Source organism: Clytia hemisphaerica, unplaced genomic scaffold (assembly GCF_902728285.1).
Source record: "Clytia hemisphaerica strain Z4C2 unplaced genomic scaffold, Clytia hemisphaerica genome assembly, whole genome shotgun sequence".
NCBI classification, from domain to species: Eukaryota; Metazoa; Cnidaria; class Hydrozoa; order Leptothecata; family Clytiidae; genus Clytia; species Clytia hemisphaerica.
Window position 1 is genome coordinate 238,990 of NW_027103533.1, and position 27,727 is coordinate 266,716.

Consider the following 27,727-nt stretch of genomic DNA (forward strand, 5'->3'; position numbering starts at 1 on the left):
AGTACGGATGTATGTGGAAACACCTATTTCGACCAATCAGAATCGAGATTACTCAAATCAAAAAAACAAAGTTGCAAAAAAGTTTGAAGTTTGGCGGTTTTTCGCGAATATCTCAGAAACTACAAAAGCTATCAAAAAGATCTTTGGCAGAAAGATTTCAGGGCAGATGAGACGTCTTTTAAAGAAAAAATCATGAAAAAAGATTTAAAATTGGCTGAGATATAAGCTTTTTCCCGTCGCCAACAAACACGGATTTTGTTGATTTTCAAAAAGGGATATAAACGCTGTTTTTTAAACCAATCAGATTTCACTTTCATCGACCAATCAGATTACGCGATTTCGATGTAAACATTCTGAAAACCGGGAAGCCTTTAAAAAAATTCATTCAAATTTGATTTTTGCTAGAGAATTCAAGCAAATCAAGCACTTCTACTAGAAAAATGGCTAGAACTAAGCAAACTGCTCGTAAATCAACTGGAGGCAAAGCCCCACGAAAACAATTGGCTACCAAAGCTGCAAGAAAGAGTGCACCAGCCACCGGTGGAGTCAAGAAACCACACAGATACAGACCAGGAACCGTCGCTCTCCGTGAGATCAGAAGATACCAAAAATCCACTGAATTGCTCATCCGAAAGTTACCTTTCCAACGTTTGGTCCGTGAAATCGCTCAAGACTTCAAGACTGACTTGCGTTTCCAAAGCTCCGCCGTCTCTGCTCTCCAAGAAGCATCTGAAGCCTACCTCGTCGGACTCTTCGAAGACACCAACTTGTGTGCCATCCATGCTAAACGTGTCACCATCATGCCAAAAGACATCCAATTGGCCCGAAGAATCCGTGGAGAACGTGCTTAGATCTTTCCTGATTGTGGACCAAAAAACGGCTATTTTTATAGCCACACATCTCCTAAAAAACAAATCTTACTGTGTATATCATGAATCCCCCAAATATGACATAACTCCCCTCCCTGAGACTCAAAAAAAATCCCAGAAAATTCAAATGAATAGGCCTCTGAGTAGGATGGAAAAATTCAAAAATTATAGCAAAATTAGAAATCCCAAAGTAGGCAACAACATGGCCTTGTAAAAAAAAATTAAAAAGTTCGAGAATTTTTTTTGGGAAATTTTTCTATCTAGGGTTAGGGTTGAAGGGAATATAGTCAAGTATAAATTGTTTTTTAAAAGATTTGTGGCTATAAAAATAGCCGTTTTGAAGTTCCAAAGCAAGTAGGGTGCAATTTATTTCTTGGTTGTCCTCTTCTTTGGGGTTTTCTTGGCTGGTTTCTTTGCTGCTGGCTTCTTGGCTGCAGGTTTCTTGGTGGCTTTCTTGGCTGCTGGTTTTTTAGCAGCAGAAGCTGGCTTCTTTTTGGCAGCGGTCTTCTTCTTGGGTGTAGATTTGGCTTTCTTGGCAGCAGGCTTCTTCTTTGGGGTGGTTTTCTTGGTGGTCTTTTTAGCAGCTGGTTTCTTAGCGGCGGGCTTCTTCTTGGGAGCAGCCTTCTTCTTTGGCTCGGTCTTCTTTACAACTTTGAAAGATCCTGATGCACCGGTTCCTTTGGGTTGAGACAAGACACCGCTGATAACACCTCTCTTCAGAGCCATCTTGAGGTGGACAGAAGCATTGTCTCCGACTTTGTAGTTGGCTTGGATGTACTTGAGGATGGCTTGTCTTGAAGATCCACTTCTTTCTTTCAAAGCGACGATTGCAGCAGACACCATGTCGATGTATTTTGGATGCTCAGCTGGCTTTTTTGGTGCAGCTTTCTTCTTTTGTGCTTCAGACATGATTGCAATGAATTTCAAGTTTGAACGTAAAAAATTTCAGTAGTTCAGACACTTCTAACTTTTTCGTAGACTGATTCTCGATTTTCAGTTTTTTTCTATTAGAATGGAATTTTTTCCGATTTCGGACGCGAAAGTAAGCAATTTTCAAAAATGCATTTATATCCCTTTTTATAAATCGTGTTTGTTGGTGACGGGCAAAGTGTAAAATAAGGGCTTTCCCGAAAAGGTATAACAAAATAAAAAACTGTTCTGGACGGGGAAATAGTTAGGCTAGGTTGGGTGAAAATTTGAAAGCAATCGGTCGAGTAGAAAAAAAGTTATTAAAGAAAAAAGAGGAAATTTCATTGATTTTTCGAAGAAATTTCGTCTTGAAAAGCAAATAACTCTGCGAAAAAAATAGCTACGGACTTGATTCTTTTTGTTAAAGTTGCTCCAAGGCCTCTGCTTTTCGGCACCATAAGCAGTTTTTCGGTGACATTATTTTTGGTTGAGGAAATCGGGTGCGCGGCAACATGGGAAAACACGGCAAAATTTTATGTTTTGAGGGGTTGTTGTGGATGTCAGAACTTGGGCTAACACTAACCCTGAGCCCAAGAAAGGGGTGTGGAGCCTTTGGAATGAAGTAAACCTTCCCTAAGAGTAGGAAAGAAAATAAGAAAATATTTTTGGGAGAGGAAAAAAAAATTTTTTCTCCAATTCTTAGGTCAGGCAGGGTAGGCGAATGTTCTCTAGGCTCTTGTTTTTGGGCTGGTTGAAAATTTTTTATGAACATGAAAAAGTGAACTGAGCAGGGAAAATAGGGAACCCTTCTAGCCAGCAACTCGCTCCCGTTTGAAAAATAAAGTCAAAATAGACAAAAATTGGTTAGGGTTAGGGTTAGGGTTAGGGTTAGGGTTAGGGTTAGGGTTAGGGTTATGTCCAAGCTTTGAAATTTTTTCTATTCTCACTTACTTTATTGATTGTTTCCCATCCATGGATCGATCCTGAGGCTATCCTACAGGCCTATGGGCCGGCCAATCTACCAATCTACCAAGCAAGCACACATAAAATTCCGAACCCTAACCCTAACCCTAGTTCCCACCCATCCTTCCTTGCTTGGGGGACGTGATTACCCATCCCATTTCAAATCTGACTACCCCTCCCCCTCCCCCTGCAAAGGAAACCACAAGTCTTTATCATTCCTTCCCAGCTTGGCTGAAAACCAAAGCCATCCTCGGTATCGCTTCTCGGCCTAATGGCTAAGATCAAGTGTAGTATCTGTTCTTATCAGTTTAATATCTGATACGCCTTCCATAGTGTTGGCTCATATATTAATCTGATTTTTGGCTTCGGGTCAAGGGAGCGAGGTTTACCTCACCCTGACCACGGGTTGCCTCGGCGTTGCACTACAGTCGAGCGCGGCCCATTTTTATAAAAATTGAATTCACTACTTAAAGTTTCCTTCCCTCCATAGTCCTGGTGGTTATGTCTTCATGCGCGAGCGATGCGTGCGCATTTTGTTATTTGACCCGGCCGGATGAGCCCCCTATCCTTCATCCCTTCCTTCCTTGGATGCGATTTGCATTTCTGATTTCTTTAGACCACAAGGAAAGTTATACCAAGGGACACCTAGGCTGAAACGAATCGCATTCAAACTCATACTTACCTGACGGGGAAGTAAAGCCTGATCAAGGAGGGGTTTCTTCCAGAGTGAGGCCCTCGCATTGCACTTCGCTTGGGCTGACCTCTGCGATTGCTACAAGTGTAGTAACTCGACCGTACAATTTCTGGTAGTGGGGGCCTGCGTCCGCGCTCGCCCCCTTCTCTTAAAAAAAATTGAATCAAAAAAATTTCTTCACTGATGGGGCTCGAACTCAGGTCTTGTCTGTTCGACCCCTTGCACCACCCATCAAAAATTATTTTCTCCACCTCGCCTCGAACTCAGAAGTGATGATTAGACCCCTCCCATGAAAGCTTTAGACCCCAGAAAGAAAAGAAATCATGAAAAGCCTACGACACCGGGAGTTCCCAGGCGGTCCCCCATCCAAGTACTATCCCGGCCCGACGATGCTTAACTTCCGTGATCGGACGAGAACGGGTGTTTTCATCGTGGTATGGACGTAGACATTGGGTAGTGTTTCTATGGGGGTCTGATCACTTGCAGGGGATGGAATGACAGTAGAGAGTATAACTTTCTCTAGGGTTGTATTTTGAAGCTAGGGTTAGGGTTAGGGTTGTGTTTGAAACCAGAGGTTCAAAAAATAGACAAGTATGGTTTGTTTTTTAAGAGATTTGTGGTCTTAAAAAAGACCGTTTTTGGGGTTCCAACATCAGAAGAGAGACTTAGTTCTTCTTGGCTGATTCTTTGTTCTTCTTGGGAAGCAAGAGAGCGTTGATGTTTGGCAAGACACCACCATTAGCAATGGTGACACCACTTAAGAGCTTGTTCAATTCTTCGTCGTTTCGGACGGCCAATTGGAGATGTCTTGGGATGATTCTTTGTTTCTTGTTGTCACGGGCAGCGTTACCAGCCAACTCCAAGATTTCAGCAGACAAGTATTCCAAAACAGCAGCCAAGTAAACTGGAGCTCCGGATCCAATTCGAGAAGCATAGTGTCCTTTTCTCAAGAATCGGTGGACTCTGCCAACTGGAAATTGTAATCCAGCTCTGAATGATCTGGTCTTTGACTTTGTCTTGGCTTTTCCTCCTTTTCCACGTCCAGACATGATGATTTTCGATAAAGTATTCACGTACGAAGAGACACTTTCGAAGCAAAAATTGTAGTTGAATTACTTCCCACAGAAAAAGCTTATTTTTTTACGTTCAGAAAAAGGGATATAAACGCTCTTTTCTAAACCAATCAGATTGCGCCATTAAACAATAGTGAAACCGGCTCGACCAATCACAGCGCGTAATCGCATTTTTGGATTCCGTAGAATCCCTTTTTTTTATTGAAATGTTTTTTATTTTGATTTGTCTCAAAACACTGATTAGCATTTTTGCAAAGCAGTAGTTCTACGCAAAATTCATCATGTCTGACGCACCAAAAGGAGGAAAACAAGCCCCAAAAGTGGCCAAGAAAGGAGAGAAGAGAGCTGGAAAGAAAGGAGGCAAAATTGGAGGAACTGGCGACAAGAAACGCAAGAGAAAGAGACGTGAATCTTACACCATCTACATCTACAACGTCTTGAAACAAGTCCACCCCGATGTTGGAGCTTCATCCAAAGCCATGAGCATCATGAACTCTTTCGTCAACGATATCTTCGAGAGAATCGCATCCGAAGCTTCACGATTGGCTCTTCAAAACAAGAAATCCACCATCTCATCTCGTGAGATCCAAACTGCTGTTCGTCTCTTGCTTCCAGGAGAGTTGGCCAAGCACGCCGTCTCAGAAGGAACCAAAGCCGTCACCAAATACACCAGCAGCAAATAGATTTCTCCCCTTGTTGGAACCCCAAAACGGTCTTTTTTAAGACCACAAATCTTTTAAAAAACAACCTATACTTGTCTATAATTTTGTCTCCCTTCCTGCCTGCCTGAGTTTAAAAAAGTTTAACGTCAAATAATTTCTTTCTGAGAAAAGTATATTGAATTTTGGCTTGAAAAAATCTAACGTCAAATATTGTAGACTACAAATCCATGAGAAATTTCTCTGACTATTGAAAAGTCATGAAGAAAATTCTGTTTAACGTCAAATAATTTTCGAAAAATGCAAGTCTTTGAAAAGAAAAGAATCCCTTGTAATATGGCTAGGAAAATTTCAATTCTAAGATTTTTGGAAGGGTTATAATTTTTTTGTTTGGAGGGGTAGATAGGGAAAGGGTCAGGGTATGCTATGAATTAAAATTCAAAGCTTGAGATATACAAAGTAAGATTTGTTTTTTGTGAGATGTGTGGCTATAAAAATAGCCGTTTTGTTGAGTCCAAGTCAAACTTCTTAACCTCCGAATCCGTAGAGAGTACGTCCTTGTCGTTTCAAGGCGTAGACGACGTCCATGGCGGTGACAGTCTTCCTTTTGGCGTGCTCGGTGTAAGTGACAGCATCACGGATGACATTTTCCAAGAAAACTTTCAAGACACCACGGGTCTCTTCGTAGATCAAACCAGAGATACGTTTGACACCACCTCGACGAGCAAGACGACGGATGGCTGGTTTGGTGATACCTTGGATGTTGTCACGTAAGATCTTTCTGTGACGTTTGGCACCTCCTTTGCCCAATCCTTTTCCTCCTTTTCCTCTACCAGTCATTTTTGCGATGTACGTTCAGTAAGCTGAGTACAGAAACTGTTTGAAATTTTGAATTTTTGCACAAAAAAAGAGCGTATAAACAACAAAGTCTGAATACGGATGTATGTGGAAACACCTATTTCGACCAATCACAATCGAGATTACTCAAATAAAAAATTCAAAGTTGCAAAAAAGTTTGAAGTTTGGCGCTTTTTCGCGAATATCTCAGGAACTACAAAAGCTATCAAAAAGATCTTTGGCAGAAAGATTTCAGGGCAGATGAGACGTCTTTTAAAGAAAAAATCAAGAAAAAAATTTAAAATTGGCTGAGATATAAGCTTTTTCCCGTCGCCAACAAACACGGATTTTGTTGATTTTCAAAAAGGGATATAAACGCTGTTTTTTAAACCAATCAGATTTCACTTTCATCGACCAATCAGATTACGCGATTTCGATGTAAACATTCTGAAAACCGGGAAGCCTTTAAAAAAATTCATTCAAATTTGATTTTTGCTAGAGAATTCAAGCAAATCAAGCACTTCTACTAGAAAAATGGCTAGAACTAAGCAAACTGCTCGTAAATCAACTGGAGGCAAAGCCCCACGAAAACAATTGGCTACCAAAGCTGCAAGAAAGAGTGCACCAGCCACCGGTGGAGTCAAGAAACCACACAGATACAGACCAGGAACCGTCGCTCTCCGTGAGATCAGAAGATACCAAAAATCCACTGAATTGCTCATCCGAAAGTTACCTTTCCAACGTTTGGTCCGTGAAATCGCTCAAGACTTCAAGACTGACTTACGTTTCCAAAGCTCCGCCGTCTCTGCTCTCCAAGAAGCATCTGAAGCCTACCTCGTCGGACTCTTCGAAGACACCAACTTGTGTGCCATCCATGCTAAACGTGTCACCATCATGCCAAAAGACATCCAATTGGCCCGAAGAATCCGTGGAGAACGTGCTTAGATCTTTCCTGATCGTGGACCAAAAAACCGGCTATTTTTATAGCCACACATCTCCTAAAAAACAAATCTTACTGTGTATATCATGAATCCCCCAAATATGACATAACTCCCCTCCCTGAGACTCAAAAAAAATCCCAGAAAATTCAAATGAATAGGCCTTTGAGTAGGATGGAAAAATTCAAAAATTATAGCAAAATTAGAAATCCCAAAGTAGGCAATAATATGGCCTTGTAAAAAAAAATTTAAAAGTTCGAGAATTTTTTTTGGGAAATTTTTCTATCTAGGGTTAGGGTTGAAGGGAATATAGTCAAGTATAAATTGTTTTTTAAAAGATTTGTGGCTATAAAAATAGCCGTTTTGAAGTTCCAAAGCAAGTAGGGTGCAATTTATTTCTTGGTTGTCCTCTTCTTTGGGGTTTTCTTGGCTGGTTTCTTTGCTGCTGGCTTCTTGGCTGCAGGTTTCTTGGTGGCTTTCTTGGCTGCTGGTTTTTTAGCAGCAGAAGCTGGCTTCTTTTTGGCAGCGGTCTTCTTCTTGGGTGTAGATTTGGCTTTCTTGGCAGCGGGCTTCTTCTTTGGGGTGGTTTTCTTGGTGGTCTTTTTAGCAGCTGGTTTCTTAGCGGCGGGCTTCTTCTTGGGAGCAGCCTTCTTCTTTGGCTCGGTCTTCTTTACAACTTTGAAAGATCCTGATGCACCGGTTCCTTTGGGTTGAGACAAGACACCGCTGATAACACCTCTCTTCAGAGCCATCTTGAGGTGGACAGAAGCATTGTCTCCGACTTTGTAGTTGGCTTGGATGTACTTGAGGATGGCTTGTCTTGAAGATCCACTTCTTTCTTTCAAAGCGACGATTGCAGCAGACACCATGTCGATGTATTTTGGATGCTCAGCTGGCTTTTTTGGTGCAGCTTTCTTCTTTTGTGCTTCAGACATGATTGCAATGAATTTCAAGTTTGAACGTAAAAAATTTCAGTAGTTCAGACACTTCTAACTTTTTCGTAGACTGATTCTCGATTTTCAGTTTTTTTCTATTAGAATGGAATTTTTTCCGATTTCGGACGCGAAAGTAAGCAATTTTCAAAAATGCATTTATATCCCTTTTTATAAATCGTGTTTGTTGGTGACGGGCAAAGTGTAAAATAAGGGCTTTCCCGAAAAGGTATAACAAAATAAAAAACTGTTCTGGACGGGGAAATAGTTAGGCTAGGTTGGGTGAAAATTTGAAAGCAATCGGTCGAGTAGAAAAAAAGTTATTAAAGAAAAAAGAGGAAATTTCATTGATTTTTCGAAGAAATTTCGTCTTGAAAAGCAAATAACTCTGCGAAAAAAATAGCTACGGACTTGATTCTTTTTGTTAAAGTTGCTCCAAGGCCTCTGCTTTTCGGCACCATAAGCAGTTTTTCGGTGACATTATTTTTGGTTGAGGAAATCGGGTGCGCGGCAACATGGGAAAACACGGCAAAATTTTATGTTTTGAGGGGTTGTTGTGGATGTCAGAACTTGGGCTAACACTAACCCTGAGCCCAAGAAAGGGGTGTGGAGCCTTTGGAATGAAGTAAACCTTCCCTAAGAGTAGGAAAGAAAATAAGAAAATATTTTTGGGAGAGGAAAAAAAAATTTTTTCTCCAATTCTTAGGTCAGGCAGGGTAGGCGAATGTTCTCTAGGCTCTTGTTTTTGGGCTGGTTGAAAATTTTTTATGAACATGAAAAAGTGAACTGAGCAGGGAAAATAGGGAACCCTTCTAGCCAGCAACTCGCTCCCGTTTGAAAAATAAAGTCAAAATAGACAAAAATTGGTTAGGGTTAGGGTTAGGGTTAGGGTTAGGGTTAGGGTTAGGGTTTATGTCCAAGCTTTGAAATTTTTTCTATTCTCACTTACTTTATTGATTGTTTCCCATCCATGGATCGATCCTGAGGCTATCCTACAGGCCTATGGGCCGGCCAATCTACCAATCTACCAAGCAAGCACACATAAAATTCCGAACCCTAACCCTAACCCTAGTTCCCACCCATCCTTCCTTGCTTGGGGGACGTGATTACCCATCCCATTTCAAATCTGACTACCCCTCCCCCTCCCCCTGCAAAGGAAACCACAAGTCTTTATCATTCCTTCCCAGCTTGGCTGAAAACCAAAGCCATCCTCGGTATCGCTTCTCGGCCTAATGGCTAAGATCAAGTGTAGTATCTGTTCTTATCAGTTTAATATCTGATACGCCTTCCATAGTGTTGGCTCATATATTAATCTGATTTTTGGCTTCGGGTCAAGGGAGCGAGGTTTACCTCACCCTGACCACGGGTTGCCTCGGCGTTGCACTACAGTCGAGCGCGGCCCATTTTTATAAAAATTGAATTCACTACTTAAAGTTTCCTTCCCTCCATAGTCCTGGTGGTTATGTCTTCATGCGCGAGCGATGCGTGTACATTTTGTTATTTGACCCGGCCGGATGAGCCCCCTATCCTTCATCCCTTCCTTCCTTGGATGCGATTTGCATTTCTGATTTCTTTAGACCACAAGGAAAGTTATACCAAGGGACACCTAGGCTGAAACGAATCGCATTCAAACTCATACTTACCTGACGGGGAAGTAAAGCCTGATCAAGGAGGGGTTTCTTCCAGAGTGAGGCCCTCGCATTGCACTTCGCTTGGGCTGACCTCTGCGATTGCTACAAGTGTAGTAACTCGACCGTACAATTTCTGGTAGTGGGGGCCTGCGTCCGCGCTCGCCCCCTTCTCTTAAAAAAAATTGAATCAAAAAAATTTCTTCACTGATGGGGCTCGAACTCAGGTCTTGTCTGTTCGACCCCTTGCACCACCCATCAAAAATTATTTTCTCCACCTCGCCTCGAACTCAGAAGTGATGATTAGACCCCTCCCATGAAAGCTTTAGACCCCAGAAAGAAAAGAAATCATGAAAAGCCTACGACACCGGGAGTTCCCAGGCGGTCCCCCATCCAAGTACTATCCCGGCCCGACGATGCTTAACTTCCGTGATCGGACGAGAACGGGTGTTTTCATCGTGGTATGGACGTAGACATTGGGTAGTGTTTCTATGGGGGTCTGATCACTTGCAGGGGATGGAATGACAGTAGAGAGTATAACTTTCTCTAGGGTTGTATTTTGAAGCTAGGGTTAGGGTTAGGGTTGTGTTTGAAACCAGAGGTTCAAAAAATAGACAAGTATGGTTTGTTTTTTAAGAGATTTGTGGTCTTAAAAAAGACCGTTTTTGGGGTTCCAACATCAGAAGAGAGACTTAGTTCTTCTTGGCTGATTCTTTGTTCTTCTTGGGAAGCAAGAGAGCGTTGATGTTTGGCAAGACACCACCATTAGCAATGGTGACACCACTTAAGAGCTTGTTCAATTCTTCGTCGTTTCGGACGGCCAATTGGAGATGTCTTGGGATGATTCTTTGTTTCTTGTTGTCACGGGCAGCGTTACCAGCCAACTCCAAGATTTCAGCAGACAAGTATTCCAAAACAGCAGCCAAGTAAACTGGAGCTCCGGATCCAATTCGAGAAGCATAGTGTCCTTTTCTCAAGAATCGGTGGACTCTGCCAACTGGAAATTGTAATCCAGCTCTGAATGATCTGGTCTTTGACTTTGTCTTGGCTTTTCCTCCTTTTCCACGTCCAGACATGATGATTTTCGATAAAGTATTCACGTACGAAGAGACACTTTCGAAGCAAAAATTGTAGTTGAATTACTTCCCACAGAAAAAGCTTATTTTTTTACGTTCAGAAAAAGGGATATAAACGCTCTTTTCTAAACCAATCAGATTGCGCCATTAAACAATAGTGAAACCGGCTCGACCAATCACAGCGCGTAATCGCATTTTTGGATTCCGTAGAATCCCTTTTTTTTATTGAAATGTTTTTTATTTTGATTTGTCTCAAAACACTGATTAGCATTTTTGCAAAGCAGTAGTTCTACGCAAAATTCATCATGTCTGACGCACCAAAAGGAGGAAAACAAGCCCCAAAAGTGGCCAAGAAAGGAGAGAAGAGAGCTGGAAAGAAAGGAGGCAAAATTGGAGGAACTGGCGACAAGAAACGCAAGAGAAAGAGACGTGAATCTTACACCATCTACATCTACAACGTCTTGAAACAAGTCCACCCCGATGTTGGAGCTTCATCCAAAGCCATGAGCATCATGAACTCTTTCGTCAACGATATCTTCGAGAGAATCGCATCCGAAGCTTCACGATTGGCTCTTCAAAACAAGAAATCCACCATCTCATCTCGTGAGATCCAAACTGCTGTTCGTCTCTTGCTTCCAGGAGAGTTGGCCAAGCACGCCGTCTCAGAAGGAACCAAAGCCGTCACCAAATACACCAGCAGCAAATAGATTTCTCCCCTTGTTGGAACCCCAAAACGGTCTTTTTTAAGACCACAAATCTTTTAAAAAACAACCTATACTTGTCTATAATTTTGTCTCCCTTCCTGCCTGCCTGAGTTTAAAAAAGTTTAACGTCAAATAATTTCTTTCTGAGAAAAGTATATTGAATTTTGGCTTGAAAAAATCTAACGTCAAATATTGTAGACTACAAATCCATGAGAAATTTCTCTGACTATTGAAAAGTCATGAAGAAAATTCTGTTTAACGTCAAATAATTTTCGAAAAATGCAAGTCTTTGAAAAGAAAAGAATCCCTTGTAATATGGCTAGGAAAATTTCAATTCTAAGATTTTTGGAAGGGTTATAATTTTTTTGTTTGGAGGGGTAGATAGGGAAAGGGTCAGGGTATGCTATGAATTAAAATTCAAAGCTTGAGATATACAAAGTAAGATTTGTTTTTTGTGAGATGTGTGGCTATAAAAATAGCCGTTTTGTTGAGTCCAAGTCAAACTTCTTAACCTCCGAATCCGTAGAGAGTACGTCCTTGTCGTTTCAAGGCGTAGACGACGTCCATGGCGGTGACAGTCTTCCTTTTGGCGTGCTCGGTGTAAGTGACAGCATCACGGATGACATTTTCCAAGAAAACTTTCAAGACACCACGGGTCTCTTCGTAGATCAAACCAGAGATACGTTTGACACCACCTCGACGAGCAAGACGACGGATGGCTGGTTTGGTGATACCTTGGATGTTGTCACGTAAGATCTTTCTGTGACGTTTGGCACCTCCTTTGCCCAATCCTTTTCCTCCTTTTCCTCTACCAGTCATTTTTGCGATGTACGTTCAGTAAGCTGAGTACAGAAACTGTTTGAAATTTTGAATTTTTGCACAAAAAAAGAGCGTATAAACAACAAAGTCTGAATACGGATGTATGTGGAAACACCTATTTCGACCAATCACAATCGAGATTACTCAAATAAAAAATTCAAAGTTGCAAAAAAGTTTGAAGTTTGGCGCTTTTTCGCGAATATCTCAGGAACTACAAAAGCTATCAAAAAGATCTTTGGCAGAAAGATTTCAGGGCAGATGAGACGTCTTTTAAAGAAAAAATCAAGAAAAAAAATTTAAAATTGGCTGAGATATAAGCTTTTTCCCGTCGCCAACAAACACGGATTTTGTTGATTTTCAAAAAGGGATATAAACGCTGTTTTTTAAACCAATCAGATTTCACTTTCATCGACCAATCAGATTACGCGATTTCGATGTAAACATTCTGAAAACCGGGAAGCCTTTAAAAAAATTCATTCAAATTTGATTTTTGCTAGAGAATTCAAGCAAATCAAGCACTTCTACTAGAAAAATGGCTAGAACTAAGCAAACTGCTCGTAAATCAACTGGAGGCAAAGCCCCACGAAAACAATTGGCTACCAAAGCTGCAAGAAAGAGTGCACCAGCCACCGGTGGAGTCAAGAAACCACACAGATACAGACCAGGAACCGTCGCTCTCCGTGAGATCAGAAGATACCAAAAATCCACTGAATTGCTCATCCGAAAGTTACCTTTCCAACGTTTGGTCCGTGAAATCGCTCAAGACTTCAAGACTGACTTACGTTTCCAAAGCTCCGCCGTCTCTGCTCTCCAAGAAGCATCTGAAGCCTACCTCGTCGGACTCTTCGAAGACACCAACTTGTGTGCCATCCATGCTAAACGTGTCACCATCATGCCAAAAGACATCCAATTGGCCCGAAGAATCCGTGGAGAACGTGCTTAGATCTTTCCTGATTGTGGACCAAAAAACGGCTATTTTTATAGCCACACATCTCCTAAAAAACAAATCTTACTGTGTATATCATGAATCCCCCAAATATGACATAACTCCCCTCCCTGAGACTCAAAAAAAATCCCAGAAAATTCAAATGAATAGGCCTTTGAGTAGGATGGAAAAATTCAAAAATTATAGCAAAATTAGAAATCCCAAAGTAGGCAATAATATGGCCTTGTAAAAAAAAATTTAAAAGTTCGAGAATTTTTTTTGGGAAATTTTTCTATCTAGGGTTAGGGTTGAAGGGAATATAGTCAAGTATAAATTGTTTTTTAAAAGATTTGTGGCTATAAAAATAGCCGTTTTGAAGTTCCAAAGCAAGTAGGGTGCAATTTATTTCTTGGTTGTCCTCTTCTTTGGGGTTTTCTTGGCTGGTTTCTTTGCTGCTGGCTTCTTGGCTGCAGGTTTCTTGGTGGCTTTCTTGGCTGCTGGTTTTTTAGCAGCAGAAGCTGGCTTCTTTTTGGCAGCGGTCTTCTTCTTGGGTGTAGATTTGGCTTTCTTGGCAGCGGGCTTCTTCTTTGGGGTGGTTTTCTTGGTGGTCTTTTTAGCAGCTGGTTTCTTAGCGGCGGGCTTCTTCTTGGGAGCAGCCTTCTTCTTTGGCTCGGTCTTCTTTACAACTTTGAAAGATCCTGATGCACCGGTTCCTTTGGGTTGAGACAAGACACCGCTGATAACACCTCTCTTCAGAGCCATCTTGAGGTGGACAGAAGCATTGTCTCCGACTTTGTAGTTGGCTTGGATGTACTTGAGGATGGCTTGTCTTGAAGATCCACTTCTTTCTTTCAAAGCGACGATTGCAGCAGACACCATGTCGATGTATTTTGGATGCTCAGCTGGCTTTTTTGGTGCAGCTTTCTTCTTTTGTGCTTCAGACATGATTGCAATGAATTTCAAGTTTGAACGTAAAAAATTTCAGTAGTTCAGACACTTCTAACTTTTTCGTAGACTGATTCTCGATTTTCAGTTTTTTTCTATTAGAATGGAATTTTTTCCGATTTCGGACGCGAAAGTAAGCAATTTTCAAAAATGCATTTATATCCCTTTTTATAAATCGTGTTTGTTGGTGACGGGCAAAGTGTAAAATAAGGGCTTTCCCGAAAAGGTATAACAAAATAAAAAACTGTTCTGGACGGGGAAATAGTTAGGCTAGGTTGGGTGAAAATTTGAAAGCAATCGGTCGAGTAGAAAAAAAGTTATTAAAGAAAAAAGAGGAAATTTCATTGATTTTTCGAAGAAATTTCGTCTTGAAAAGCAAATAACTCTGCGAAAAAAATAGCTACGGACTTGATTCTTTTTGTTAAAGTTGCTCCAAGGCCTCTGCTTTTCGGCACCATAAGCAGTTTTTCGGTGACATTATTTTTGGTTGAGGAAATCGGGTGCGCGGCAACATGGGAAAACACGGCAAAATTTTATGTTTTGAGGGGTTGTTGTGGATGTCAGAACTTGGGCTAACACTAACCCTGAGCCCAAGAAAGGGGTGTGGAGCCTTTGGAATGAAGTAAACCTTCCCTAAGAGTAGGAAAGAAAATAAGAAAATATTTTTGGGAGAGGAAAAAAAAATTTTTCTCCAATTCTTAGGTCAGGCAGGGTAGGCGAATGTTCTCTAGGCTCTTGTTTTTGGGCTGGTTGAAAATTTTTTATGAACATGAAAAAGTGAACTGAGCAGGGAAAATAGGGAACCCTTCTAGCCAGCAACTCGCTCCCGTTTGAAAAATAAAGTCAAAATAGACAAAAATTGGTTAGGGTTAGGGTTAGGGTTAGGGTTAGGGTTAGGGTTAGGGTTTATGTCCAAGCTTTGAAATTTTTTCTATTCTCACTTACTTTATTGATTGTTTCCCATCCATGGATCGATCCTGAGGCTATCCTACAGGCCTATGGGCCGGCCAATCTACCAATCTACCAAGCAAGCACACATAAAATTCCGAACCCTAACCCTAACCCTAGTTCCCACCCATCCTTCCTTGCTTGGGGGACGTGATTACCCATCCCATTTCAAATCTGACTACCCCTCCCCCTCCCCCTGCAAAGGAAACCACAAGTCTTTATCATTCCTTCCCAGCTTGGCTGAAAACCAAAGCCATCCTCGGTATCGCTTCTCGGCCTAATGGCTAAGATCAAGTGTAGTATCTGTTCTTATCAGTTTAATATCTGATACGCCTTCCATAGTGTTGGCTCATATATTAATCTGATTTTTGGCTTCGGGTCAAGGGAGCGAGGTTTACCTCACCCTGACCACGGGTTGCCTCGGCGTTGCACTACAGTCGAGCGCGGCCCATTTTTATAAAAATTGAATTCACTACTTAAAGTTTCCTTCCCTCCATAGTCCTGGTGGTTATGTCTTCATGCGCGAGCGATGCGTGTACATTTTGTTATTTGACCCGGCCGGATGAGCCCCCTATCCTTCATCCCTTCCTTCCTTGGATGCGATTTGCATTTCTGATTTCTTTAGACCACAAGGAAAGTTATACCAAGGGACACCTAGGCTGAAACGAATCGCATTCAAACTCATACTTACCTGACGGGGAAGTAAAGCCTGATCAAGGAGGGGTTTCTTCCAGAGTGAGGCCCTCGCATTGCACTTCGCTTGGGCTGACCTCTGCGATTGCTACAAGTGTAGTAACTCGACCGTACAATTTCTGGTAGTGGGGGCCTGCGTCCGCGCTCGCCCCCTTCTCTTAAAAAAAATTGAATCAAAAAAATTTCTTCACTGATGGGGCTCGAACTCAGGTCTTGTCTGTTCGACCCCTTGCACCACCCATCAAAAATTATTTTCTCCACCTCGCCTCGAACTCAGAAGTGATGATTAGACCCCTCCCATGAAAGCTTTAGACCCCAGAAAGAAAAGAAATCATGAAAAGCCTACGACACCGGGAGTTCCCAGGCGGTCCCCCATCCAAGTACTATCCCGGCCCGACGATGCTTAACTTCCGTGATCGGACGAGAACGGGTGTTTTCATCGTGGTATGGACGTAGACATTGGGTAGTGTTTCTATGGGGGTCTGATCACTTGCAGGGGATGGAATGACAGTAGAGAGTATAACTTTCTCTAGGGTTGTATTTTGAAGCTAGGGTTAGGGTTAGGGTTGTGTTTGAAACCAGAGGTTCAAAAAATAGACAAGTATGGTTTGTTTTTTAAGAGATTTGTGGTCTTAAAAAAGACCGTTTTTGGGGTTCCAACATCAGAAGAGAGACTTAGTTCTTCTTGGCTGATTCTTTGTTCTTCTTGGGAAGCAAGAGAGCGTTGATGTTTGGCAAGACACCACCATTAGCAATGGTGACACCACTTAAGAGCTTGTTCAATTCTTCGTCGTTTCGGACGGCCAATTGGAGATGTCTTGGGATGATTCTTTGTTTCTTGTTGTCACGGGCAGCGTTACCAGCCAACTCCAAGATTTCAGCAGACAAGTATTCCAAAACAGCAGCCAAGTAAACTGGAGCTCCGGATCCAATTCGAGAAGCATAGTGTCCTTTTCTCAAGAATCGGTGGACTCTGCCAACTGGAAATTGTAATCCAGCTCTGAATGATCTGGTCTTTGACTTTGTCTTGGCTTTTCCTCCTTTTCCACGTCCAGACATGATGATTTTCGATAAAGTATTCACGTACGAAGAGACACTTTCGAAGCAAAAATTGTAGTTGAATTACTTCCCACAGAAAAAGCTTATTTTTTTACGTTCAGAAAAAGGGATATAAACGCTCTTTTCTAAACCAATCAGATTGCGCCATTAAACAATAGTGAAACCGGCTCGACCAATCACAGCGCGTAATCGCATTTTTGGATTCCGTAGAATCCCTTTTTTTTATTGAAATGTTTTTTATTTTGATTTGTCTCAAAACACTGATTAGCATTTTTGCAAAGCAGTAGTTCTACGCAAAATTCATCATGTCTGACGCACCAAAAGGAGGAAAACAAGCCCCAAAAGTGGCCAAGAAAGGAGAGAAGAGAGCTGGAAAGAAAGGAGGCAAAATTGGAGGAACTGGCGACAAGAAACGCAAGAGAAAGAGACGTGAATCTTACACCATCTACATCTACAACGTCTTGAAACAAGTCCACCCCGATGTTGGAGCTTCATCCAAAGCCATGAGCATCATGAACTCTTTCGTCAACGATATCTTCGAGAGAATCGCATCCGAAGCTTCACGATTGGCTCTTCAAAACAAGAAATCCACCATCTCATCTCGTGAGATCCAAACTGCTGTTCGTCTCTTGCTTCCAGGAGAGTTGGCCAAGCACGCCGTCTCAGAAGGAACCAAAGCCGTCACCAAATACACCAGCAGCAAATAGATTTCTCCCCTTGTTGGAACCCCAAAACGGTCTTTTTTAAGACCACAAATCTTTTAAAAAACAACCTATACTTGTCTATAATTTTGTCTCCCTTCCTGCCTGCCTGAGTTTAAAAAAGTTTAACGTCAAATAATTTCTTTCTGAGAAAAGTATATTGAATTTTGGCTTGAAAAAATCTAACGTCAAATATTGTAGACTACAAATCCATGAGAAATTTCTCTGACTATTGAAAAGTCATGAAGAAAATTCTGTTTAACGTCAAATAATTTTCGAAAAATGCAAGTCTTTGAAAAGAAAAGAATCCCTTGTAATATGGCTAGGAAAATTTCAATTCTAAGATTTTTGGAAGGGTTATAATTTTTTTGTTTGGAGGGGTAGATAGGGAAAGGGTCAGGGTATGCTATGAATTAAAATTCAAAGCTTGAGATATACAAAGTAAGATTTGTTTTTTGTGAGATGTGTGGCTATAAAAATAGCCGTTTTGTTGAGTCCAAGTCAAACTTCTTAACCTCCGAATCCGTAGAGAGTACGTCCTTGTCGTTTCAAGGCGTAGACGACGTCCATGGCGGTGACAGTCTTCCTTTTGGCGTGCTCGGTGTAAGTGACAGCATCACGGATGACATTTTCCAAGAAAACTTTCAAGACACCACGGGTCTCTTCGTAGATCAAACCAGAGATACGTTTGACACCACCTCGACGAGCAAGACGACGGATGGCTGGTTTGGTGATACCTTGGATGTTGTCACGTAAGATCTTTCTGTGACGTTTGGCACCTCCTTTGCCCAATCCTTTTCCTCCTTTTCCTCTACCAGTCATTTTGCGATGTACGTTCAGTAAGCTGAGTACAGAAACTGTTTGAATTTTGAATTTTTGCACAAAAAAAGAGCGTATAAACAACAAAGTCTGAATACGGATGTATGTGGAAACACCTATTTCGACCAATCAGAATCGAGATTACTCAAATCAAAAAATTCAAAGTTGCAAAAAAGTTTGAAGTTTGGCGCTTTTTCGCGAATATCTCAGGAACTACAAAAGCTATCAAAAAGATCTTTGGCAGAAAGATTTCAGGGCAGATGAGACGTCTTTTAAAGAAAAAATCAAGAAAAAAAATTTAAAATTGGCTGAGATATAAGCTTTTTCCCGTCGCCAACAAACACGGATTTTGTTGATTTTCAAAAAGGGATATAAACGCTGTTTTTTAAACCAATCAGATTTCACTTTCATCGACCAATCAGATTACGCGATTTCGATGTAAACATTCTGAAAACCGGGAAGCCTTTAAAAAAATTCATTCAAATTTGATTTTTGCTAGAGAATTCAAGCAAATCAAGCACTTCTACTAGAAAAATGGCTAGAACTAAGCAAACTGCTCGTAAATCAACTGGAGGCAAAGCCCCACGAAAACAATTGGCTACCAAAGCTGCAAGAAAGAGTGCACCAGCCACCGGTGGAGTCAAGAAACCACACAGATACAGACCAGGAACCGTCGCTCTCCGTGAGATCAGAAGATACCAAAAATCCACTGAATTGCTCATCCGAAAGTTACCTTTCCAACGTTTGGTCCGTGAAATCGCTCAAGACTTCAAGACTGACTTGCGTTTCCAAAGCTCCGCCGTCTCTGCTCTCCAAGAAGCATCTGAAGCCTACCTCGTCGGACTCTTCGAAGACACCAACTTGTGTGCCATCCATGCTAAACGTGTCACCATCATGCCAAAAGACATCCAATTGGCCCGAAGAATCCGTGGAGAACGTGCTTAGATCTTTCCTGATTGTGGACCAAAAAACGGCTATTTTTATAGCCACACATCTCCTAAAAAACAAATCTTACTGTGTATATCATGAATCCCCCAAATATGACATAACTCCCCTCCCTGAGACTCAAAAAAAATCCCAGAAAATTCAAATGAATAGGCCTCTGAGTAGGATGGAAAAATTCAAAAATTATAGCAAAATTAGAAATCCCAAAGTAGGCAATAATATGGCCTTGTAAAAAAAAATTAAAAAGTTCGAGAATTTTTTTGGGAAATTTTTCTATCTAGGGTTAGGGTTGAAGGGAATATAGTCAAGTATAAATTGTTTTTTAAAAGATTTGTGGCTATAAAAATAGCCGTTTTGAAGTTCCAAAGCAAGTAGGGTGCAATTTATTTCTTGGTTGTCCTCTTCTTTGGGGTTTTCTTGGCTGGTTTCTTTGCTGCTGGCTTCTTGGCTGCAGGTTTCTTGGTGGCTTTCTTGGCTGCTGGTTTTTTAGCAGCAGAAGCTGGCTTCTTTTTGGCAGCGGTCTTCTTCTTGGGTGTAGATTTGGCTTTCTTGGCAGCGGGCTTCTTCTTTGGGGTGGTTTTCTTGGTGGTCTTTTTAGCAGCTGGTTTCTTAGCGGCGGGCTTCTTCTTGGGAGCAGCCTTCTTCTTTGGCTCGGTCTTCTTTACAACTTTGAAAGATCCTGATGCACCGGTTCCTTTGGGTTGAGACAAGACACCGCTGATAACACCTCTCTTCAGAGCCATCTTGAGGTGGACAGAAGCATTGTCTCCGACTTTGTAGTTGGCTTGGATGTACTTGAGGATGGCTTGTCTTGAAGATCCACTTCTTTCTTTCAAAGCGACGATTGCAGCAGACACCATGTCGATGTATTTTGGATGCTCAGCTGGCTTTTTTGGTGCAGCTTTCTTCTTTTGTGCTTCAGACATGATTGCAATGAATTTCAAGTTTGAACGTAAAAAATTTCAGTAGTTCAGACACTTCTAACTTTTTCGTAGACTGATTCTCGATTTTCAGTTTTTTTCTATTAGAATGGAATTTTTTCCGATTTCGGACGCGAAAGTAAGCAATTTTCAAAAATGCATTTATATCCCTTTTTATAAATCGTGTTTGTTGGTGACGGGCAAAGTGTAAAATAAGGGCTTTCCCGAAAAGGTATAACAAAATAAAAAACTGTTCTGGACGGGGAAATAGTTAGGCTAGGTTGGGTGAAAATTTGAAAGCAATCGGTCGAGTAGAAAAAAAGTTATTAAAGAAAAAAGAGGAAATTTCATTGATTTTTCGAAGAAATTTCGTCTTGAAAAGCAAATAACTCTGCGAAAAAAATAGCTACGGACTTGATTCTTTTTGTTAAAGTTGCTCCAAGGCCTCTGCTTTTCGGCACCATAAGCAGTTTTTCGGTGACATTATTTTTGGTTGAGGAAATCGGGTGCGCGGCAACATGGGAAAACACGGCAAAATTTTATGTTTTGAGGGGTTGTTGTGGATGTCAGAACTTGGGCTAACACTAACCCTGAGCCCAAGAAAGGGGTGTGGAGCCTTTGGAATGAAGTAAACCTTCCCTAAGAGTAGGAAAGAAAATAAGAAAATATTTTTGGGAGAGGAAAAAAAAATTTTTTCTCCAATTCTTAGGTCAGGCAGGGTAGGCGAATGTTCTCTAGGCTCTTGTTTTTGGGCTGGTTGAAAATTTTTTATGAACATGAAAAAGTGAACTGAGCAGGGAAAATAGGGAACCCTTCTAGCCAGCAACTCGCTCCCGTTTGAAAAATAAAGTCAAAATAGACAAAAATTGGTTAGGGTTAGGGTTAGGGTTAGGGTTAGGGTTAGGGTTAGGGTTTATGTCCAAGCTTTGAAATTTTTTCTATTCTCACTTACTTTATTGATTGTTTCCCATCCATGGATCGATCCTGAGGCTATCCTACAGGCCTATGGGCCGGCCAATCTACCAATCTACCAAGCAAGCACACATAAAATTCCGAACCCTAACCCTAACCCTAGTTCCCACCCATCCTTCCTTGCTTGGGGGACGTGATTACCCATCCCATTTCAAATCTGACTACCCCTCCCCCTCCCCCTGCAAAGGAAACCACAAGTCTTTATCATTCCTTCCCAGCTGGCTGAAAAGCAAAGCCATCCTCGGTATCGCTTCTCGGCCTAATGGCTAAGATCAAGTGTAGTATCTGTTCTTATCAGTTTAATATCTGATACGCCTTCCATAGTGTTGGCTCATATATTAATCTGATTTTTGGCTTCGGGTCAAGGGAGCGAGGTTTACCTCACCCTGACCACGGGTTGCCTCGGCGTTGCACTACAGTCGAGCGCGGCCCATTTTTATAAAAATTGAATTCACTACTTAAAGTTTCCTTCCCTCCATAGTCCTGGTGGTTATGTCTTCATGCGCGAGCGATGCGTGCGCATTTTGTTATTTGACCCGGCCGGATGAGCCCCCTATCCTTCATCCCTTCCTTGGATGCGATTTGCATTTCTGATTTCTTTAGACCACAAGGAAAGTTATACCAAGGGACACCTAGGCTGAAACGAATCGCATTCAAACTCATACTTACCTGACGGGGAAGTAAAGCCTGATCAAGGAGGGGTTTCTTCCAGAGTGAGGCCCTCGCATTGCACTTCGCTTGGGCTGACCTCTGCGATTGCTACAAGTGTAGTAACTCGACCGTACAATTTCTGGTAGTGGGGGCCTGCGTCCGCGCTCGCCCCCTTCTCTTAAAAAAAATTGAATCAAAAAAATTTCTTCACTGATGGGGCTCGAACTCAGGTCTTGTCTGTTCGACCCCTTGCCCACCCATCAAAAATTATTTTCTCCACCTCGCCTCGAACTCAGAAGTGATGATTAGACCCCTCCCATGAAAGCTTTAGACCCCAGAAAGAAAAGAAATCATGAAAAGCCTACGACACCGGGAGTTCCCAGGCGGTCCCCCATCCAAGTACTATCCCGGCCCGACGATGCTTAACTTCCGTGATCGGACGAGAACGGGTGTTTTCATCGTGGTATGGACGTAGACATTGGGTAGGGTTTCTATGGGGGTCTGATCACTTGCAGGGGATGGATGACAGTAGAGAGTATAACTTTCTCTAGGGTTGTATTTTGAAGCTAGGGTTAGGGTTAGGGTTGTGTTTGAAACCAGAGGTTCAAAAAATAGACAAGTATGGTTTGTTTTTTAAGAGATTTGTGGTCTTAAAAAAGACCGTTTTTGGGGTTCCAACATCAGAAGAGAGACTTAGTTCTTCTTGGCTGATTCTTTGTTCTTCTTGGGAAGCAAGAGAGCGTTGATGTTTGGCAAGACACCACCATTAGCAATGGTGACTCCACTCAAGAGCTTGTTCAATTCTTCGTCGTTTCGGACGGCCAATTGGAGATGTCTTGGGATGATTCTTTGTTTCTTGTTGTCACGGGCAGCGTTACCAGCCAACTCCAAGATTTCAGCAGACAAGTATTCCAAAACAGCAGCCAAGTAAACTGGAGCTCCGGATCCAATTCGAGAAGCATAGTGTCCTTTTCTCAAGAATCGGTGGACTCTGCCAACTGGAAATTGTAATCCAGCTCTGAATGATCTGGTCTTTGACTTTGTCTTGGCTTTTCCTCCTTTTCCACGTCCAGACATGATGATTTTCGATAAAGTATTCACGTACGAAGAGACACTTTCGAAGCAAAAATTGTAGTTGAATTACTTCCCACAGAAAAAGCTTATTTTTTTACGTTCAGAAAAAGGGATATAAACGCTCTTTTCTAAACCAATCAGATTGCGCCATTAAACAATAGTGAAACCGGCTCGACCAATCACAGCGCGTAATCGCATTTTTGGATTCCGTAGAATCCCTTTTTTTTATTGAAATGTTTTTTATTTTGATTTGTCTCAAAACACTGATTAGCATTTTTGCAAAGCAGTAGTTCTACGCAAAATTCATCATGTCTGACGCACCAAAAGGAGGAAAACAAGCCCCAAAAGTGGCCAAGAAAGGAGAGAAGAGAGCTGGAAAGAAAGGAGGCAAAATTGGAGGAACTGGCGACAAGAAACGCAAGAGAAAGAGACGTGAATCTTACACCATCTACATCTACAACGTCTTGAAACAAGTCCACCCCGATGTTGGAGCTTCATCCAAAGCCATGAGCATCATGAACTCTTTCGTCAACGATATCTTCGAGAGAATCGCATCCGAAGCTTCACGATTGGCTCTTCAAAACAAGAAATCCACCATCTCATCTCGTGAGATCCAAACTGCTGTTCGTCTCTTGCTTCCAGGAGAGTTGGCCAAGCACGCCGTCTCAGAAGGAACCAAAGCCGTCACCAAATACACCAGCAGCAAATAGATTTCTCCCCTTGTTGGAACCCCAAAACGGTCTTTTTTAAGACCACAAATCTTTTAAAAAACAACCTATACTTGTCTATAATTTTGTCTCCCTTCCTGCCTGCCTGAGTTTAAAAAAGTTTAACGTCAAATAATTTCTTTCTGAGAAAAGTATATTGAATTTTGGCTTGAAAAAATCTAACGTCAAATATTGTAGACTACAAATCCATGAGAAATTTCTCTGACTATTGAAAAGTCATGAAGAAAATTCTGTTTAACGTCAAATAATTTTCGAAAAATGCAAGTCTTTGAAAAGAAAAGAATCCCTTGTAATATGGCTAGGAAAATTTCAATTCTAAGATTTTTGGAAGGGTTATAATTTTTTTGTTTGGAGGGGTAGATAGGGAAAGGGTCAGGGTATGCTATGAATTAAAATTCAAAGCTTGAGATATACAAAGTAAGATTTGTTTTTTGTGAGATGTGTGGCTATAAAAATAGCCGTTTTGTTGAGTCCAAGTCAAACTTCTTAACCTCCGAATCCGTAGAGAGTACGTCCTTGTCGTTTCAAGGCGTAGACGACGTCCATGGCGGTGACAGTCTTCCTTTTGGCGTGCTCGGTGTAAGTGACAGCATCACGGATGACATTTTCCAAGAAAACTTTCAAGACACCACGGGTCTCTTCGTAGATCAAACCAGAGATACGTTTGACACCACCTCGACGAGCAAGACGACGGATGGCTGGTTTGGTGATACCTTGGATGTTGTCACGTAAGATCTTTCTGTGACGTTTGGCACCTCCTTTGCCCAATCCTTTTCCTCCTTTTCCTCTACCAGTCATTATTGCGATGTACGTTCAGTAAGCTGAATACAGAAACTGTTTGAATTTGCATTTCACAAAAAAGATTTTATAAAAGTCAGAAAATTTGAAGTACGGATGTATGTGGAAACACCTATTTCGACCAATCAGAATCGAGATTACTCAAATCAAAAAAACAAAGTTGCAAAAAAGTTTGAAGTTTGGCGGTTTTTCGCGAATATCTCAGAAACTACAAAAGCTATCAAAAAGATCTTTGGCAGAAAGATTTCAGGGCAGATGAGACGTCTTTTAAAGAAAAAATCATGAAAAAAGATTTAAAATTGGCTGAGATATAAGCTTTTTCCCGTCGCCAACAAACACGGATTTTGTTGATTTTCAAAAAGGGATATAAACGCTGTTTTTTAAACCAATCAGATTTCACTTTCATCGACCAATCAGATTACGCGATTTCGATGTAAACATTCTGAAAACCGGGAAGCCTTTAAAAAAATTCATTCAAATTTGATTTTTGCTAGAGAATTCAAGCAAATCAAGCACTTCTACTAGAAAAATGGCTAGAACTAAGCAAACTGCTCGTAAATCAACTGGAGGCAAAGCCCCACGAAAACAATTGGCTACCAAAGCTGCAAGAAAGAGTGCACCAGCCACCGGTGGAGTCAAGAAACCACACAGATACAGACCAGGAACCGTCGCTCTCCGTGAGATCAGAAGATACCAAAAATCCACTGAATTGCTCATCCGAAAGTTACCTTTCCAACGTTTGGTCCGTGAAATCGCTCAAGACTTCAAGACTGACTTGCGTTTCCAAAGCTCCGCCGTCTCTGCTCTCCAAGAAGCATCTGAAGCCTACCTCGTCGGACTCTTCGAAGACACCAACTTGTGTGCCATCCATGCTAAACGTGTCACCATCATGCCAAAAGACATCCAATTGGCCCGAAGAATCCGTGGAGAACGTGCTTAGATCTTTCCTGATTGTGGACCAAAAAACGGCTATTTTTATAGCCACACATCTCCTAAAAAACAAATCTTACTGTGTATATCATGAATCCCCCAAATATGACATAACTCCCCTCCCTGAGACTCAAAAAAAATCCCAGAAAATTCAAATGAATAGGCCTCTGAGTAGGATGGAAAAATTCAAAAATTATAGCAAAATTAGAAATCCCAAAGTAGGCAACAATATGGCCTTGTAAAAAAAAATTTAAAAGTTCGAGAATTTTTTTTGGGAAATTTTTCTATCTAGGGTTAGGGTTGAAGGGAATATAGTCAAGTATAAATTGTTTTTTAAAAGATTTGTGGCTATAAAAATAGCCGTTTTGAAGTTCCAAAGCAAGTAGGGTGCAATTTATTTCTTGGTTGTCCTCTTCTTTGGGGTTTTCTTGGCTGGTTTCTTTGCTGCTGGCTTCTTGGCTGCAGGTTTCTTGGTGGCTTTCTTGGCTGCTGGTTTTTTAGCAGCAGAAGCTGGCTTCTTTTTGGCAGCGGTCTTCTTCTTGGGTGTAGATTTGGCTTTCTTGGCAGCAGGCTTCTTCTTTGGGGTGGTTTTCTTGGTGGTCTTTTTAGCAGCTGGTTTCTTAGCGGCGGGCTTCTTCTTGGGAGCAGCCTTCTTCTTTGGCTCGGTCTTCTTTACAACTTTGAAAGATCCTGATGCACCGGTTCCTTTGGGTTGAGACAAGACACCGCTGATAACACCTCTCTTCAGAGCCATCTTGAGGTGGACAGAAGCATTGTCTCCGACTTTGTAGTTGGCTTGGATGTACTTGAGGATGGCTTGTCTTGAAGATCCACTTCTTTCTTTCAAAGCGACGATTGCAGCAGACACCATGTCGATGTATTTTGGATGCTCAGCTGGCTTTTTTGGTGCAGCTTTCTTCTTTTGTGCTTCAGACATGATTGCAATGAATTTCAAGTTTGAACGTAAAAAATTTCAGTAGTTCAGACACTTCTAACTTTTTCGTAGACTGATTCTCGATTTTCAGTTTTTTTCTATTAGAATGGAATTTTTTCCGATTTCGGACGCGAAAGTAAGCAATTTTCAAAAATGCATTTATATCCCTTTTTATAAATCGTGTTTGTTGGTGACGGGCAAAGTGTAAAATAAGGGCTTTCCCGAAAAGGTATAACAAAATAAAAAACTGTTCTGGACGGGGAAATAGTTAGGCTAGGTTGGGTGAAAATTTGAAAGCAATCGGTCGAGTAGAAAAAAAGTTATTAAAGAAAAAAGAGGAAATTTCATTGATTTTTCGAAGAAATTTCGTCTTGAAAAGCAAATAACTCTGCGAAAAAAATAGCTACGGACTTGATTCTTTTTGTTAAAGTTGCTCCAAGGCCTCTGCTTTTCGGCACCATAAGCAGTTTTTCGGTGACATTATTTTTGGTTGAGGAAATCGGGTGCGCGGCAACATGGGAAAACACGGCAAAATTTTATGTTTTGAGGGGTTGTTGTGGATGTCAGAACTTGGGCTAACACTAACCCTGAGCCCAAGAAAGGGGTGTGGAGCCTTTGGAATGAAGTAAACCTTCCCTAAGAGTAGGAAAGAAAATAAGAAAATATTTTTGGGAGAGGAAAAAAAAATTTTTCTCCAATTCTTAGGTCAGGCAGGGTAGGCGAATGTTCTCTAGGCTCTTGTTTTGGGCTGGTTGAAAATTTTTTATGAACATGAAAAAGTGAACTGAGCAGGGAAAATAGGGAACCCTTCTAGCCAGCAACTCGCTCCCGTTTGAAAAATAAAGTCAAAATAGACAAAAATTGGTTAGGGTTAGGGTTAGGGTTAGGGTTAGGGTTAGGGTTAGGGTTTTATGTCCAAGCTTTGAAATTTTTTCTATTCTCACTTACTTTATTGATTGTTTCCCATCCATGGATCGATCCTGAGGGATCTACAGGCCTATGGGCCGGCCAATCTACCAATCTACCAAGCAAGCACACATAAAATTCCGAACCCTAACCCTAACCCTAGTTCCCACCCATCCTTCCTTGCTTGGGGGACGTGATTACCCATCCCATTTCAAATCTGACTACCCCTCCCCCTCCCCCTGCAAAGGAAACCACAAGTCTTTATCATTCCTTCCCAGCTTGGCTGAAAACCAAAGCCATCCTCGGTATCGCTTCTCGGCCTAATGGCTAAGATCAAGTGTAGTATCTGTTCTTATCAGTTTAATATCTGATACGCCTTCCATAGTGTTGGCTCATATATTAATCTGATTTTTGGCTTCGGGTCAAGGGAGCGAGGTTTACCTCACCCTGACCACGGGTTGCCTCGGCGTTGCACTACAGTCGAGCGCGGCCCATTTTTATAAAAATTGAATTCACTACTTAAAGTTTCCTTCCCTCCATAGTCCTGGTGGTTATGTCTTCATGCGCGAGCGATGCGTGCGCATTTTGTTATTTGACCCGGCCGGATGAGCCCCCTATCCTTCATCCCTTCCTTCCTTGGATGCGATTTGCATTTCTGATTTCTTTAGACCACAAGGA

The 27,727-nt window shown here is 41.5% G+C and overlaps 19 protein-coding genes, 13 non-coding genes and 1 pseudogene across 32 annotated transcripts; 18 read left to right on the top strand and 15 right to left on the bottom strand.

The window, feature by feature from the left end:
- The first annotated feature begins 252 nt into the window (after window positions 1-252).
- LOC136799725 (histone H3) lies at window positions 253-897 on the top strand. Its single transcript, XM_067056437.1, has one exon. It carries the CDS (start codon window positions 441-443, stop codon window positions 849-851), a length of 411 nt encoding a protein of 136 aa, XP_066912538.1. The 5' UTR covers window positions 253-440; the 3' UTR covers window positions 852-897.
- Window positions 898-1,184: 287 nt separating this feature from the next.
- Window positions 1,185-1,863, bottom strand: LOC136799784 (histone H1-delta-like). Its single transcript, XM_067056491.1, has one exon. It carries the CDS (start codon window positions 1,776-1,778, stop codon window positions 1,236-1,238), a length of 543 nt encoding a protein of 180 aa, XP_066912592.1. The 5' UTR covers window positions 1,779-1,863; the 3' UTR covers window positions 1,185-1,235.
- A 1,133-nt stretch (window positions 1,864-2,996) lies between these two features.
- LOC136799860 (U2 spliceosomal RNA) lies at window positions 2,997-3,189 on the top strand. Its single transcript, XR_010845584.1, has one exon. It is a non-coding gene; the product is annotated as a U2 spliceosomal RNA (small nuclear RNA).
- A 226-nt stretch (window positions 3,190-3,415) lies between these two features.
- LOC136799914 (U1 spliceosomal RNA) lies at window positions 3,416-3,579 on the top strand. Its single transcript, XR_010845629.1, has one exon. It is a non-coding gene; the product is annotated as a U1 spliceosomal RNA (small nuclear RNA).
- A 185-nt stretch (window positions 3,580-3,764) lies between these two features.
- Window positions 3,765-3,883, bottom strand: LOC136799886 (5S ribosomal RNA). Its single transcript, XR_010845604.1, has one exon. It is a non-coding gene; the product is annotated as a 5S ribosomal RNA (ribosomal RNA).
- A 165-nt stretch (window positions 3,884-4,048) lies between these two features.
- Window positions 4,049-4,532, bottom strand: LOC136799795 (late histone H2A.2.2-like). The gene has a single exon (XM_067056502.1). The coding sequence runs from the start codon at window positions 4,482-4,484 to the stop codon at window positions 4,101-4,103; it is 384 nt and encodes a 127-aa protein (XP_066912603.1). The 5' UTR covers window positions 4,485-4,532; the 3' UTR covers window positions 4,049-4,100.
- Window positions 4,533-4,722: 190 nt separating this feature from the next.
- Window positions 4,723-5,240, top strand: LOC136799792 (histone H2B, gonadal-like). The gene has a single exon (XM_067056500.1). The coding sequence runs from the start codon at window positions 4,790-4,792 to the stop codon at window positions 5,189-5,191; it is 402 nt and encodes a 133-aa protein (XP_066912601.1). The 5' UTR covers window positions 4,723-4,789; the 3' UTR covers window positions 5,192-5,240.
- A 407-nt stretch (window positions 5,241-5,647) lies between these two features.
- On the bottom strand, window positions 5,648-12,119 carry LOC136799796 (uncharacterized; annotated as a pseudogene).
- On the top strand, window positions 6,333-7,087 carry LOC136799788 (histone H3). Its single transcript, XM_067056496.1, has one exon. The coding sequence runs from the start codon at window positions 6,539-6,541 to the stop codon at window positions 6,947-6,949; it is 411 nt and encodes a 136-aa protein (XP_066912597.1). The 5' UTR covers window positions 6,333-6,538; the 3' UTR covers window positions 6,950-7,087.
- On the bottom strand, window positions 7,284-7,967 carry LOC136799786 (histone H1-delta-like). The gene has a single exon (XM_067056494.1). The coding sequence runs from the start codon at window positions 7,875-7,877 to the stop codon at window positions 7,335-7,337; it is 543 nt and encodes a 180-aa protein (XP_066912595.1). The 5' UTR covers window positions 7,878-7,967; the 3' UTR covers window positions 7,284-7,334.
- On the top strand, window positions 9,091-9,283 carry LOC136799861 (U2 spliceosomal RNA). The gene has a single exon (XR_010845585.1). It is a non-coding gene; the product is annotated as a U2 spliceosomal RNA (small nuclear RNA).
- On the top strand, window positions 9,510-9,673 carry LOC136799915 (U1 spliceosomal RNA). The gene has a single exon (XR_010845630.1). It is a non-coding gene; the product is annotated as a U1 spliceosomal RNA (small nuclear RNA).
- On the bottom strand, window positions 9,859-9,977 carry LOC136799887 (5S ribosomal RNA). The gene has a single exon (XR_010845605.1). It is a non-coding gene; the product is annotated as a 5S ribosomal RNA (ribosomal RNA).
- LOC136799794 (late histone H2A.2.2-like) lies at window positions 10,143-10,626 on the bottom strand. Its single transcript, XM_067056501.1, has one exon. The coding sequence runs from the start codon at window positions 10,576-10,578 to the stop codon at window positions 10,195-10,197; it is 384 nt and encodes a 127-aa protein (XP_066912602.1). The 5' UTR covers window positions 10,579-10,626; the 3' UTR covers window positions 10,143-10,194.
- Window positions 10,817-11,334, top strand: LOC136799791 (histone H2B, gonadal-like). The gene has a single exon (XM_067056499.1). The coding sequence runs from the start codon at window positions 10,884-10,886 to the stop codon at window positions 11,283-11,285; it is 402 nt and encodes a 133-aa protein (XP_066912600.1). The 5' UTR covers window positions 10,817-10,883; the 3' UTR covers window positions 11,286-11,334.
- A 329-nt stretch (window positions 12,120-12,448) lies between the features above and the next one.
- Window positions 12,449-13,090, top strand: LOC136799726 (histone H3). The gene has a single exon (XM_067056438.1). It carries the CDS (start codon window positions 12,634-12,636, stop codon window positions 13,042-13,044), a length of 411 nt encoding a protein of 136 aa, XP_066912539.1. The 5' UTR covers window positions 12,449-12,633; the 3' UTR covers window positions 13,045-13,090.
- A 287-nt stretch (window positions 13,091-13,377) lies between these two features.
- Window positions 13,378-14,061, bottom strand: LOC136799797 (histone H1-delta-like). Its single transcript, XM_067056504.1, has one exon. It carries the CDS (start codon window positions 13,969-13,971, stop codon window positions 13,429-13,431), a length of 543 nt encoding a protein of 180 aa, XP_066912605.1. The 5' UTR covers window positions 13,972-14,061; the 3' UTR covers window positions 13,378-13,428.
- A 1,122-nt stretch (window positions 14,062-15,183) lies between these two features.
- LOC136799862 (U2 spliceosomal RNA) lies at window positions 15,184-15,376 on the top strand. Its single transcript, XR_010845586.1, has one exon. It is a non-coding gene; the product is annotated as a U2 spliceosomal RNA (small nuclear RNA).
- A 226-nt stretch (window positions 15,377-15,602) lies between these two features.
- On the top strand, window positions 15,603-15,766 carry LOC136799917 (U1 spliceosomal RNA). Its single transcript, XR_010845632.1, has one exon. It is a non-coding gene; the product is annotated as a U1 spliceosomal RNA (small nuclear RNA).
- A 185-nt stretch (window positions 15,767-15,951) lies between these two features.
- LOC136799890 (5S ribosomal RNA) lies at window positions 15,952-16,070 on the bottom strand. The gene has a single exon (XR_010845606.1). It is a non-coding gene; the product is annotated as a 5S ribosomal RNA (ribosomal RNA).
- A 165-nt stretch (window positions 16,071-16,235) lies between these two features.
- On the bottom strand, window positions 16,236-16,719 carry LOC136799803 (late histone H2A.2.2-like). Its single transcript, XM_067056510.1, has one exon. The coding sequence runs from the start codon at window positions 16,669-16,671 to the stop codon at window positions 16,288-16,290; it is 384 nt and encodes a 127-aa protein (XP_066912611.1). The 5' UTR covers window positions 16,672-16,719; the 3' UTR covers window positions 16,236-16,287.
- Window positions 16,720-16,909: 190 nt separating this feature from the next.
- On the top strand, window positions 16,910-17,427 carry LOC136799800 (histone H2B, gonadal-like). Its single transcript, XM_067056507.1, has one exon. The coding sequence runs from the start codon at window positions 16,977-16,979 to the stop codon at window positions 17,376-17,378; it is 402 nt and encodes a 133-aa protein (XP_066912608.1). The 5' UTR covers window positions 16,910-16,976; the 3' UTR covers window positions 17,379-17,427.
- A 407-nt stretch (window positions 17,428-17,834) lies between these two features.
- On the bottom strand, window positions 17,835-24,310 carry LOC136799805 (uncharacterized). Its single transcript, XM_067056512.1, has 2 exons — window positions 23,991-24,310; window positions 17,835-18,253 (listed from the first exon to the last, which is right to left on the bottom strand). The coding sequence occupies exons 1-2, from the start codon at window positions 24,277-24,279 to the stop codon at window positions 17,883-17,885; spliced, it is 660 nt and encodes a 219-aa protein (XP_066912613.1). The 5' UTR covers window positions 24,280-24,310; the 3' UTR covers window positions 17,835-17,882.
- LOC136799799 (histone H3) lies at window positions 18,574-19,182 on the top strand. The gene has a single exon (XM_067056506.1). It carries the CDS (start codon window positions 18,726-18,728, stop codon window positions 19,134-19,136), a length of 411 nt encoding a protein of 136 aa, XP_066912607.1. The 5' UTR covers window positions 18,574-18,725; the 3' UTR covers window positions 19,137-19,182.
- On the bottom strand, window positions 19,469-20,152 carry LOC136799798 (histone H1-delta-like). The gene has a single exon (XM_067056505.1). It carries the CDS (start codon window positions 20,060-20,062, stop codon window positions 19,520-19,522), a length of 543 nt encoding a protein of 180 aa, XP_066912606.1. The 5' UTR covers window positions 20,063-20,152; the 3' UTR covers window positions 19,469-19,519.
- Window positions 21,275-21,467, top strand: LOC136799863 (U2 spliceosomal RNA). Its single transcript, XR_010845587.1, has one exon. It is a non-coding gene; the product is annotated as a U2 spliceosomal RNA (small nuclear RNA).
- LOC136799918 (U1 spliceosomal RNA) lies at window positions 21,690-21,853 on the top strand. Its single transcript, XR_010845633.1, has one exon. It is a non-coding gene; the product is annotated as a U1 spliceosomal RNA (small nuclear RNA).
- Window positions 22,038-22,156, bottom strand: LOC136799891 (5S ribosomal RNA). The gene has a single exon (XR_010845607.1). It is a non-coding gene; the product is annotated as a 5S ribosomal RNA (ribosomal RNA).
- LOC136799802 (late histone H2A.2.2-like) lies at window positions 22,321-22,804 on the bottom strand. The gene has a single exon (XM_067056509.1). It carries the CDS (start codon window positions 22,754-22,756, stop codon window positions 22,373-22,375), a length of 384 nt encoding a protein of 127 aa, XP_066912610.1. The 5' UTR covers window positions 22,757-22,804; the 3' UTR covers window positions 22,321-22,372.
- On the top strand, window positions 22,995-23,512 carry LOC136799801 (histone H2B, gonadal-like). The gene has a single exon (XM_067056508.1). The coding sequence runs from the start codon at window positions 23,062-23,064 to the stop codon at window positions 23,461-23,463; it is 402 nt and encodes a 133-aa protein (XP_066912609.1). The 5' UTR covers window positions 22,995-23,061; the 3' UTR covers window positions 23,464-23,512.
- Window positions 24,311-24,620: 310 nt separating the features above from the next.
- On the top strand, window positions 24,621-25,265 carry LOC136799808 (histone H3). Its single transcript, XM_067056516.1, has one exon. The coding sequence runs from the start codon at window positions 24,809-24,811 to the stop codon at window positions 25,217-25,219; it is 411 nt and encodes a 136-aa protein (XP_066912617.1). The 5' UTR covers window positions 24,621-24,808; the 3' UTR covers window positions 25,220-25,265.
- A 287-nt stretch (window positions 25,266-25,552) lies between these two features.
- Window positions 25,553-26,231, bottom strand: LOC136799806 (histone H1-delta-like). The gene has a single exon (XM_067056513.1). The coding sequence runs from the start codon at window positions 26,144-26,146 to the stop codon at window positions 25,604-25,606; it is 543 nt and encodes a 180-aa protein (XP_066912614.1). The 5' UTR covers window positions 26,147-26,231; the 3' UTR covers window positions 25,553-25,603.
- Window positions 26,232-27,356: 1,125 nt separating this feature from the next.
- LOC136799864 (U2 spliceosomal RNA) lies at window positions 27,357-27,549 on the top strand. Its single transcript, XR_010845588.1, has one exon. It is a non-coding gene; the product is annotated as a U2 spliceosomal RNA (small nuclear RNA).
- Window positions 27,550-27,727: the final 178 nt, after the last annotated feature.